Source organism: Sebastes umbrosus, chromosome 16 (genome assembly GCF_015220745.1).
Source record: "Sebastes umbrosus isolate fSebUmb1 chromosome 16, fSebUmb1.pri, whole genome shotgun sequence".
Lineage (NCBI taxonomy): Eukaryota > Metazoa > Chordata > Actinopteri > Perciformes > Sebastidae > Sebastes > Sebastes umbrosus.
In genome coordinates, this window is record NC_051284.1 from 27,031,979 (window position 1) to 27,044,639 (window position 12,661).

The 12,661-nt window shown below is 38.5% G+C and overlaps 1 protein-coding gene across 3 annotated transcripts; it reads left to right on the forward strand.

Moving 5' to 3' along the window:
- The first annotated feature begins 35 nt into the window (after positions 1-35).
- On the forward strand, positions 36-11,501 carry ganc (glucosidase, alpha; neutral C). 3 transcript variants are annotated; one of them, XM_037747473.1, is made up of 25 exons: positions 38-252; positions 543-605; positions 1,021-1,123; positions 2,193-2,320; positions 2,614-2,790; positions 2,872-2,893; positions 2,987-3,056; positions 3,764-3,860; positions 3,985-4,168; positions 4,402-4,546; positions 4,892-5,127; positions 5,214-5,340; positions 5,471-5,550; positions 5,848-5,991; positions 6,237-6,333; positions 6,423-6,524; positions 6,800-6,974; positions 7,649-7,717; positions 7,924-7,988; positions 8,080-8,156; positions 8,251-8,325; positions 8,456-8,569; positions 9,673-9,785; positions 9,967-10,070; positions 10,948-11,501. In XM_037747473.1, the coding sequence occupies exons 1-25, from the start codon at positions 221-223 to the stop codon at positions 11,064-11,066; spliced, it is 2,718 nt and encodes a 905-aa protein (XP_037603401.1). In that variant the 5' UTR covers positions 38-220; the 3' UTR covers positions 11,067-11,501. The 3 variants fall into 3 exon arrangements, 2 of the variants coding, with proteins under 2 accessions (XP_037603401.1, XP_037603402.1); XM_037747474.1 differs by having other exon boundaries at positions 38-247; positions 541-605; XR_005203713.1 differs by lacking the exons at positions 9,673-9,785; positions 9,967-10,070; positions 10,948-11,501 and having other exon boundaries at positions 36-252; positions 8,080-8,172; positions 8,456-8,529.
- Positions 11,502-12,661: the final 1,160 nt, after the last annotated feature.

The window sequence follows — 12,661 nt, forward strand, 5'->3', positions numbered from 1 at the left end:
GTGTGAAGATTACTTTGAAAATCCACTCCGGAAGTCAGGTTGGTGGTGTGCTGGCAGTGAATCACATCCTCTCTGTGTGTCGCTGCTGCTGTCAAACTGCTTCTCGCTCTGTCAACATCAAGGAGAGTTTACACAGAAGTTTACACCGAAAACTAATATAGTTAATGCTCAAACCAGAAGACCAGAACCGACTGTTAACTCTGATGTCTGTCTGCTCGAGATGGAGGAAGTGAGCCAGCCTGTTGTTGTTAGGTATAAACAACCTCTTTTAATACATCCATGTAAACAACATGCTGTCTTCAGCCACTCTGCAGAGCAGCAGAAGTTTCACTATTGACCTTTGACGTTTTTTTACACCATTTTAACTACTTCCTGTCATGCAATGTGATCATATCTAATGAATAGTAGTTATAGTAGTGTTCACATTACTGCAGGATGAAATACACCTGCATGGTGTGTGAAGATTTGTAGGTTTGTTTCCCACTTTGTGCATGATATATTTAGTTTTCTCTCACTCTGCTTTCACTGTGCTTGTTCCTCAGTGTTGTCCCTGATGATGAAGGAAACGAAAAGTTCAAGAAGAGTGAGCATGTGGCTTTTTACAGGTATGTTTGGCATTTCATATACATTTTATAATGCACAATTTGCATTCATAAATAACTTTTATCACCCATAATTAAGTGCATTTTTTTTGTTCATTGTTTATTTATTTTTGCACAATTTAAGACTATACAACATAACAAAAAAAACGAAATTAATAATATACAGTGCATCAAGAGGCAAAAAACCCACTGGGCTTATCTGAATCGTCCACCCAGAGACAAGATTAATAAAAAAAAATAATATGACTACATAACAGTGATAACAAACAATTAGGACAAGTTATATATAATAACAACAATAACAATACATTAAATATATCAAAACAATACAGTAAATATATCAAATATATAATTTTGCTGTGCAGGACTCTGACATGTGTATTGCATTGTAATGTTGATGTTTATTGTCACTCTTCAGGCGACAGATTCAGGGACCGAACTTGCAGCACCGAGCCCTTTTGGACACCATGGTGCTCACAGAGAAGGGGGCACGATTTGAACTGTTGGAGCCTGGCACACAGGTCTGAACACTAGTATTACTAAGGATGATCTGTTCTTTATTCATATTTGACCCCATTTGATCATTGCCATATTTAAAAAGTTACTGGTATTTTTTTTCTTCTGTTTTAGTGCACTTCTAATAATAATAATAATAATAATAAATTCAACTTATATAGCGCTTTTCAGGGACTCAAAGACGTTTAACACTATCACTATCATCTTCTGTGGGACTAATATTGGGGGCTACATTTGCAGAAGAATCACACAATGTACATTGCATTTTCATTGATAATTTGTTAGACTCAACAGTAATATAGAAAGAGAGAGATACATCTTCTTTGAGCAAGAATTATGATTCAGAATTAGAGTTACAGAAACTGTAAAAAAGTTTTAATTTAGATAATACGACGGCAGCTTATTGCTGCCACACCAGAAAAAAAATCAGTATCATGTTATAATGTTAAAAGTTTATTGTTACAACAAGATGTTTTTCATATTGTAACAACATAATCTCACATTATTATGACATACAAGAAACAATATACTATTTATCTTGTTATAACGTGAAACTTTTCATGTTAAAATGTGATAACTCATTGTTATGACTTAAAATGTTTCACGTTATAACATGTTCATCACTTTTATTGTTATAACGTGAAATGTGTCACATTTTTACAATATACTAAGTTATCACATTATAATGTGATACTGATCCGTATTTTTTTCTGGTGTGGCAGCAATACACTGCATTAATAATACATTTAAATTCAGGTCACATTAAATGGGTTTTCATAAATTCACTGAATTGTGCTTAGAAGCCAAACCCAAACCTTTCATCAATGATAGGTGATAATAACCAAAGTTAGCTCACTGTGTAGCGGTTGTTTAATATAAATATCTCAGAGGATCATTTCTTCAGCACTACTGACATTCACTAGCATTGTTAAAAATAAAAATCTCAACAGTAAAAACAACCGTGCAAGTGCATGAAAAACCTCAATTTTATAATAAATCACATTTTCTTGTTAATATCTGAACTACCCTTTTTAATTCTACATAAAAAAAACTCTTTCATTTCTCTTTTCACAGACCACACTGCTTCTGTCTGTGTCACCTTGCAAAAATGACACTGTGAGGATATTAATAGATGAACTGCAGCCCATCAAAGCTCGCTACCGAGTTCCAGATGTGATAACGGGGGAACCGCAGTGTGAACAGTAAGAGCTGCATCAGCATCATCCCTCCATTATGATATCTAGTTACACAAGCGATGTAGTCAAACAATCCACTCCTCCTGTATTAGGCCTTCCTCTGATGTGTTGTTTATGTATTGGTGAAATCAAATTAGGCCAGTTAGGAGCTTCTCTGGTCTGCTGTTTTGTTTATAAATCAAAAGGTCAACATCTAAAATCATAAAATAACTTTAAAATTTAAAGGTACAGATTCCAACTCCAAATTGCTGCAGTACTTTTGACAGATGTTGACCTTTTCCCTCCTCCTCATCTGGCAGGTTGAGAGTGGTGAGACAGTCCGAGGACTCTGTCACCCTCTCTTGGTCTTCAGGACGTCACCAGGTTTGCGTTTGGCATTTCCCTTTCCGACTGGAGATCCTGTGTGAAGACAAAGTGATGGTTACATTCAACTCTAAAGGCAAACTGTGGTTGGAGATGCTGCGGGATCCACCAAGGTGAGGATCTCAGGGAACGGTTGTGTGCTGGAAACCAACACATAAAAAAGTGAATTAAATTCGTTGTGTTTTTTTCCTCAGCGCCGCATCGCCTAGTAGTGAGGTAAGCGAATACTCTCAAACTGCGATGTAATATGACTCCTACTTGAAGCCTAATCCGGTCTATAAATGCTTTTGTTCTTTGTTCTTCTGACAGCTTCAAGAGGACCACACCAGTTTATTATGGAAAGAGACTTTCAGGCAGTTTGTGGATATCAAAGCTAATGGTTTGTTTCTGCTATTTTACCATTTTAAAAGGCAGACTTGTCAGTAATTCCAGCTGTGTAGATAATTGCAGTTTTATTTCTAGATGCTTTGAGATATTGACTCATCTATTGCAATGAAATGGAGAGGAATAGTGTCTGTGTTTCTCTAAGGAACACCAACATTATTTTTAGTAAAATACTAGTTTTTCAGTAGTTTCTCTTTCATAATTTGCACTATTTATTCAACATAAAACAGATTAGATTAGATTCAACGTTGTCATTGCACAGAGTACAGGTACTGAGGCAATTCAATTCTTATTATAAGTACATAATAACCATATTTACACAGCATCTTTTCTCGCAAATGTATAGAGAGAAAGGAAGGGAAAAAAAGATTACAGTCTTTCAACATCCTTTATTTAAAGTTACTATGAGGAACTTTTAACTGGTTATGAAACAGTCTCAATTTAATACTGATAATCTTATATGTCTATCTGTATGACCTACATAAGTAAATGAGACCATCAGCGAGAATTTTGGCTGCAGTAAAATGAGAGGTTTTTTAAAGGGAGTCTGGTGCTCGGAAACACTACAGCTTCTGTCCACAGGGAGCGCCAAAATCAACACAAAATGAAGGTTCCTTGTAGTAGCTTTAAGAGAACAAAATAGACAAATAATAATGCAAATAATGATAAAAAAAAATACAAATATTTCTTGTTCATGTCCAGGTCCCAGTAGCATTGGGTCTGACCTCTGTCTCCACGGGTTCAGTCATGTGTACGGTCTACCAGAGCACGCTGACGGCCTGCAGCTCAGAGACACCAGGTACACACACGTATTATAACTAAATGCAAGTAGCAGCAACAGGAAGCTTTTATGTTCATCAACTACAGCTTTTAATGTTCATAATCAGTTGGTAATCATGTCTTTAATTCCTTTCATTTCACAGAGATGGTGAACCGTATCGGTTGTATAACTTGGATGTCTTTGCGTATGACTTGTACAGCCGCCTCGGCCTGTATGGCTCCGTGCCGCTGTTGGTGGCCCACAAGCCAGACAGGACTCTGGGTGTATTCTGGCTCAATGCATCCGAAACGTTTGTGAACGTTCACTACAGCCCGTCTGACCATCAGGTAACTGTTGTTCCACTGCTGTTCTCATACATTATCCTGCAGACTTTTGGTGCTGCTTTTGCAAGTCCTCCTGGTTGCAAACAGACAATAAAAAAGTTTATTTAGCTTTATTAAAATCAGAATGGTTCTAAAAAAAAGAGCCAGAAATACCATTTCCAAGGTAAAGCATTGTAGAAAATATACAAACATGTACATTCATAACCACATATTAACCCCCTACCTGCCTCCCTCAGGATGGCCAGACACCCCCAGTGAAGAGGAGGCGGATGGAACCTCAGACTGACGTCCACTGGCTGTCAGAAAGTGGTGTGATTGACTGCGTGGTTCTGCTGGGGCCCAGTCCACAGCAGCTGTTCACACAGTATGCTCAGCTGACAGGTGTGTATGAAGCACTGGAGGTATTTTACTGTTTATTTGCACATAAAAAACAAAGCATGACCCCAAAAATGGCAATTTAAGATCTTAAAAATGGAGGTTTTCATTTTACGATGTCAGATTTATTTGTAATTTCCATCTACAATTAAACCACATTTATTGTTTTGCCAAATAACACATGATTTTTTTTATATTTATCATGTTGTGTATGTTGAAAATGGAAGGAAAATAGTATTAAGCAAGAAGACAAAATAATAAGAATAAAAAACAGTACTATACTTTATAATTTCCAGATGTTGATGGTGACAATTTGCCCGTACATTATCATCTCCTCCCTCCCTCTGTCAGGATATCAAGCCCTACCCCCTTTGTTTTCCCTCGGGTACCACCAGTGCCGCTGGAACTACGTCGATGAAGCTGACGTGAAGGCCGTAGACGCTGGATTTGATCGCCACGACATCCCGTACGACGTTATCTGGCTGGATATTGAGCACACGGATGAGAAGCGTTATTTCACCTGGGACTCTGCTCTTTTCCCCGATCCAGCCGGCCTGCAGCGCCACCTGGAGAGGAAGAAGAGGAAGGTGAGTTTTAGGATGCACCGTATATATTTACTCTCATATGTCACAAATTTAGGGTATTTATTGTGCATATTTTTCTTATCTTTCAGTTGGTTGTGATAAGTGATCCCCACATCAAGGTTGACCCTGATTGGTCGTTGTACCGTGAGGCCAGAGACGGAGGGCATTTTGTCAAGAACAGAGAGGGGCAGATCTATCAGGGCTCATGCTGGCCTGGTAATGTTGTTCTTAGTATAAATAGAGTTTAAATCTAAAATAACATAATGAAAGCTCAGTCACAAATGGGTTTTCTTGACACATGGTTTTTGTATTTTCTAATTGTAGTTTCTATTAACCTTTCTCACAGGTGAGTCCTGTTACCTCGACTTCAGCAGTCCAGACACTCGAGCATGGTACTCCAGATGTTTTGGCCTGGATAAGTACAAGGTAAGTGTAAAAATAACCCACAAATCAATGCTACTGTATATATGCAACCCAATTTATCCATAAGAATCAATAGTAATCATAATAATAATCTAAAAGCTATACTGATCCTTAATGAAGTTCTTTTTTGTGGCTGTGAAATAAAGGCTTTTCAAATCTTTTCAAGCACCTTCAACAACTTTGACGCTCTACAGAATGATTTAATATTCCAACATGTTGTATAATTATATTTTTATATTTATCATATTCTCACTCACTGAGTAGTTTTACAGCTCGTTGAAGTGTTTCTGTCTGACCCAGGGATCGACGGCATCGTTATTTGTGTGGAATGATATGAATGAACCGTCTGTGTTCGGCGGGCCAGAGCAGACGATGCCGAAGGACACGGTGCATTATGGGGGCTGGGAACACCGGGAATTACACAACCTGTACGGCTTCTACCAGGTGAGCGGGCTCATTTAACTTCTTTTGATACAGGTGTCATTATTTCACATGTGCAGAAAAATCTGTGGTTGCTCCAGAACTCTTGTTTCATCAAGGTAGAAAAAACACACCCGGACACCCTGAAGCAGTGGAGGACAATCTCATCTTCACATATGAGAAGCGTAAAACTTAACTAAATGACTGTTATTATATGTGTGAAATATAAGTGTATGAAGTGAATTACAGTTTCTTTTGTTTGCTCACAGCACATGGCCACAGCGGAGGGTCTGATAACTCGCTCAGGTGGCTCAGAGAGACCTTTTGTCCTTTCACGCTCCTTCTTTGCTGGGTCACAGAGACTTGGTATGTTTCTGAAATAGAAAAATAAACTCCTCTCCTCTGTGATGTCTTCATGGTTGTATCCTTAACTGCACTGTTTGTTTGGGATGCAGGAGCCGTATGGACAGGGGACAACGTCGCCAGTTGGGAGTATCTGCAGATCTCTATTCCAATGCTTTTGTCTCTAAGCGTGACGGGCATCGTGTTTTGTGGAGGTGAGCGCAGTGCTGTACATTTTGATATTAAAATCACAGCTAGAATTGTTATTGACTGGTTTGAGAGACAGAAATACTGGACTTATTTTGGCAAGACAGTCAATCTGTGATGGTTTTTGGTACAGATACATACGTTAAAACTATACTTTCTACCTTAAAACTATTCTTACAGTAACTAGACTTACAGAACTGTAACATGCTGCTTTTCTGCTATTTATTTTCATAGTCTCGCAAGTTTAAGCAGCCTCTCATATTGTTTACCCTCTGCGTTTCAGCCGATGTCGGCGGGTTTGTTCAGGATCCGGAGCCGGAGTTGCTGGTGCGCTGGTACCAGGTGGCCGCCCTGCAGCCGTTCTTCAGAGGTCACTCTGCAAATTTTACGAAGCGCCGGGAGCCGTGGCTGTTTGGAGAGGAAGTCACCGCTGCCATCCGTACTGTGATCCAACAGAGGTACTTTAAGAGGGACATATCATGTTCATTTTCAGGTTCATTCTTGTATTTTGGGTTTCTACTAGAACATGTTTACATCCTTTAATGTTTAATGTATTATATTCTCATACGGTCTGTCTGAAACGCTCTGTTTTAGTGCCTGTTTCTTTGCAAAGGTATTTCTCAAGATCAAGCGGTATATTCTCATGAGCCTGCATGAAGGAAGAGGAGCCAAATCTGAACGGCTTGTTGAATCACATGTTTTCTGATCTAGACAGCCCACAAAAGACTGACGGGGTCGTCATATTTCACAGATTGTGGGATACTACTGGGGTCTTTTCTTTGTTAGTACAAATTAAATTGTCCATGTCCAAATAACTAACTAACTATCTAACAGCCTCTTTCTTTTGTTGTTGCTTTGTTTCTTTTTGCCAGCACATTTTGCCTGAAAAGAAACCAAGACAGCCTGTCTTGACCAACAAAGACAGCTGAAATTGATCAATATCATTAAAGGACAAGAACCAATCCCCAACGAGACCAAACAAACTCTTTCCCCTGATTACCCCGTTAAATATCAGAGTCAACATAATGGAAGAAAGGAACACAAAATGTGTTGCGTGTTTCTTGATTTTCTTTCTAATGCATTTGACAAAGTGATGTTTTAATGATCCCAGTCTTGTCTCTTCTGCTCTCAGGTACTGTTTGCTGCCATACTGGTACACTCTGTTTCATCAGGCTCACACCGCCGGTCTGCCTCCACTCAGGTTGGTGCTGCTGCTATCTGCTGCTCAGTGGAAGTACTGCAGACCCCTAAACCCTCTGTGGCTTTACCTTTGAGTTTTATCAGACACTAGAGGTCAATGTCTCCCATGTTTCGATGAGAGTATGGATTTGATAGATAGATAGACTTTTGAGGAAAGTGAAAAGCACAGAACGTTATAGAAATGTTCATTTATTCAAACCTCTTCAGACCTCTGTGGGTGGAGTTCCCGAGAGAACCGAGCACCTTCTCTGTGGACTACCAGTACATGATCGGTGATAAATACCTTTTTATTTCTGCATTTTTACTCAGTGTAATTACTAGACTTTTGTTTTTCTTAGTTTAACTGTCTTTGGTTTCATGTAGGAGGAGCGCTGCTGGCCTGTCCTGTAACCGAACCGCATGTTCAAGAAGTCAAAGTCATACTCCCTGGATCTGGTGAGGTAAATCAACCACCAGGTAACATGTTCAGATCTTCTCATGTGTTCATGATGCACCTCGGTGTGGATGTTGTATTAAGGCTTGTTTCCGTTTCAGGTTTGGTATGACGTCCACTCTGCAAAGGCGCATAAAGGAGGCAGGACTCTGAATCTTCCAGTCACCTTGGACACAGTTAGTGATTGTCTTTACTCACACAGCCATGGTTTATTCATGCATAATGAAATGCCAATTCTAAACTGAAATAAAGCCAGATATTATATTATGGGGGAAGCTTTGATTTCCTGGTATTCCCTCCGGACAGGTTCCTGTGTTCCAGCGTGGCGGCTCGGTGGTCTGCAGGTCAACAGGAAGTGGCTCCTGTACAGCCGATCTCCAGCAGCTCCCGCTCGCCATCACCGTGGCCCTCAACGCTCAGGTAAGGGGGTGCAAAATTAGATTTGCTCATCTAAAACTAAAATTATAACACACTTACTGGATAATTTATACAAAAGTCTGTAGATAAAACTATTTAAAAAGATATATATTTTTGCTTCTTTGTAGCTAAATCTAACAAAATATTCTACTTAAATCCATATTTGTTGGCGTTTAGCCTTTCAAAAACACCATTTTCCTCTGTGATCAAAGACCTATTTGCTCTCCTGCTTGACACACACAAAGGGAGGCTCACACCTGTATTAACAGGGTGGTCTAGCAGCAATCTAACAACATCATGAATTATGCTAAATTAATAAAGTTGTTACAAAAAAAGATCATATCATATTTCTGCATTCGCTTGCCGAATCCATCAAGACGTCATCACTTTATTTATGTTGATGAAACTGACGAGTTCTATTCATTAAAGTTCATTTAACAAGACTAACTCATTTAATACACTGAATCACTTTAATCAAATTGAGGATTTTGTTTGAGGATTTATAATTTTTTTAGGGTGATGGGGTGGGGTTTCTTAAATTCAAGTAGGGGGAGCTTCAAGGACTAATATAACAGATTTCATAAAGCAAATGAAACCAGGTTTAGTCCTGACCAGGTACAAATATAAACTGATAAATATTCTAATATTTGTCCCCCTCTATTTATTAGTGACGGCTAAAATATTAGAAACATCTGGTGCTTCTGAGATGGTATTTGCTGTCCATTAATTAAACATGATTGTGTTAAAGTTTTAGCACTGCAACAGCAGATGTCGGCCAAACAGAGACAATTTGACTGCAAATCTTCTGTTTGATGCTTTATGTAATACAGTATCCAGATCATATCACAATATTTAGAAGTTTGTTTCAGTGTATGCTAAAGGATTTGCATTATATACTAATAATTATGATATTAATTATTATAATAAGAAAGAGGTGTAGCTGCTAAAAGTGTTCTAACAGTTTCAAAATACAAAATGATGCTTTTTTTTAAGACTGAGGCAAAGTTCATACCTTCCAAAAACTGTTAAGTAATTAAACTCTATATTAGTTTAGACATTTGCATCATTTAATTACGAAATCCTGACTGCTTCCCTCCTCTGTGCAGGGCGTCGCTGATGGTGAGTTGTACCTGGACGACGGCCACTCCTTCAGCTACCGAGACAAAAAGGCCTTCTGCCTTCGCAGGTTCAACATGCTGTCAGGCCGTCTGCTCTGCCGGTGAGTCACAACTCACACCTCCGAAAGACGCGTCCATTTTTAGACCACACGAGAAAGGAGCTAAAAAAAAGTTTTCTTTTTTTTTTTTTGGGTTGTACAAGTGACGGCCAGGAAAGTGAACATAAGATAGTTTGAATGTTTGAATTGAAAACACGTAACACACGTTTCTTTCGTCTCTCAGTCCTGCAGATGATGAAGGAACATTTGACTGTGATACCGTCGTTCAGTCAGTCACCGTCCTGGGAGTGAAGAGCAAACCGTCCACGGTGGTTGTGCATGTGTCAGGTGAGGAGCTCAGCCTTTATAGTCACAAGTATAGTAAGTAAGTAAGTAAGTAAGTAAAGTTTATTTCTAGAGCACATTTAAACACAGATTAAGCTGACCAAAGAGCTGTATAAAGGAACATTAAAATGTTAAGTTTAAGTAAGAAAAAAACAAAAGAGAACATACCAATGACAACAATAAACAGCGTACAGAATTAAAGACATGATAACAGATTGTGGGATCAGTGGGCCTAAAGGGCCAGTGAATAAAAATGTGTCTTTAGCTTTGATATAAAAACAGAGAAGGAGGGAGCACATCTGATATCTAACGGCAACTGATTCCACGGTTGTGGAGCAGCAACTGCAAAGGCTCTGTCACCTTTTAGCTTTAGTCAAGATCGTGGGACATACAAGAGAGATTTGTCGTCAGATCTAAGAGACCGAGGGGCTGAGTGCCAGTGAATAAAGTCTATGATATAAGATGGGGCCTGAACCATTAGGAGCCTTGAAAGTAGTAACATCTCATATGTACCAACACGGGCCCAGTACAAGTAAAGCCACATTAACATCCATCACAACCAACAGTAAATGAGAGAAAGGTTTTAAAGGAAAAACACCAGCATTTCCAGGTCTGTTTCTTTGTTTGATGGTGGCCAAAGTGGCAAAACATTGAGTTAATCTCTCAAAAATGTCTCTCTTGACTCACCATTTGTTCTGTTTCACAATTATAAAAGAAGAAATCCCATATAAAGAGGCAGGGAAACACATTTTTCTCTTAAAGGAAATCATCAAAGGAAGTAATCTGATACAAATAATCCTAGAAAATTGAGGAATTTCTTTGTTTTTCTCACTAACAATATAAAAAAGTAAAGCATACCATATTTTCTATCCATCACCAGGTGCTAAAGAAACCTCCGCTGCTGCATTTCAATACACGGAGACCTGCTGCCGGCTGACAGTGAACGACCTGAAGCTCAGAGTGGCGATGGACTGGGAGATACAGATAGGTCAACTGTGAATGTGTCACTCACTGGTTTTCACTCCTCCAGCAGAATGTCAGGTAAAGCTTGTCAGAATATAGTTTTATTAGCAAGTACAAAAGATTAGAGCGATTACAGCTCAAACTGCACATGTAGCTAACAAATAAGTCCACGATTATGTTTTAATTATTTCACTTGTATTGAACTTCAGATTTACTTTTAAACCTTAAAAGAAAAACCTTAATGTTTACAAGTTGGCAAATCCGTCCATCCGACTTCATCGAGTACTGTACTTCTTTAAAATATGGGTCTGTAGTCAGAAATATCAAGACAACAGAATTAGATTGTCTCGATTAGATTATTTCATCTTAAATGAACGAGATTCAAGATATCAAGATTGATTATTAATAATCCTGCTGTAACAGACTTTCTGTGCAAATTAATAAATAAATAAAGTTTGATTTTATTGTTAACATGTCGTCATGCTGAGCTAACACCTGGTGACAGATCATCAAAAACATTGTGTTGTGTTGGTGTGATGTTTGACCTGAACTCTTCCTAACCCCGAGGTTTTCTTTTTGAGCTGTCAATTGATTAAAAATATTTAATCGCATATTTTGTATCTGTTCAAAATGTACCTTAAAGGGAGATTTGTCAAGTATTTAATACTCTTATCAACATGGGAGTGGGCAAATATGCTGCCTTATGCAAATGTATGTATATATTTATTATTGGAAATCAATTAACAACACAAAACAATGACAATATTGTCCAGAAACCCTCACAGGTACTGCATTTAGCATAACATATATACTCAAATCATAACATGGCAAACTGCAGCCCAACAGGCAACAACAGCTGTCAGTGTGTCAGTGTGCTGACTTGACTATGACTTGCCCCCAAACTGCATGTGATTATCATAAAGTGGGCATGTCTGTAAAGGGGAGACTCGTGGGTCCCCATCGAACCCATTTTCATTCACATATCCTGAGGTCAGAGGTCAAGGTTTGGAGCGCTGTTTAACCTCTTCTACGACAGGCTAGTATGACCTGGTTGGTATTATTGGATTCTTCTAGTTTCATATGATACCAGTATCTTCTCTCTAGCTATAAAACTGAGCTACAACCTAAAAATTGCAAGTTGCGTTAATGCGTTAAAGAAATTAGTGGCGTTAAAATGAATTTGTGTTTATGAAAATGGGTTCATTTTCATTCACATATCTTGAGGTCAGAGGTCAAGGGATAATGTAAAGTGTCTTTGAGTTCTTTAAAAGCGCTATATAAGTTGAATTTATTATTATTAAGGGACTCCTGTGAAAATGGACAGTTTTTCCTCGCCAAAATTTAGCTCAAGTTTGGAGCGTTATTTAACCTCTTTCATGACAAGCTAGTATAACATGGTTGATACCAATGGATTCCTTAGGTTTTCTAGTTTTATATGATACTAGTATCTTCACTCTAGCTTTAAAACCCGCTACAAGTTGCATTATTACGTTAAAGAAATTAGTGGCATTAAAACAAATTTGACAGCCCTAGTTTTCTTAAAGAGTGACATAAAATAGTACAATAACAAATGCTGGAAATAAGCTGAATTCCTATGTGAGACATTACAAGGAAATAGCAGCGAGTGTAAG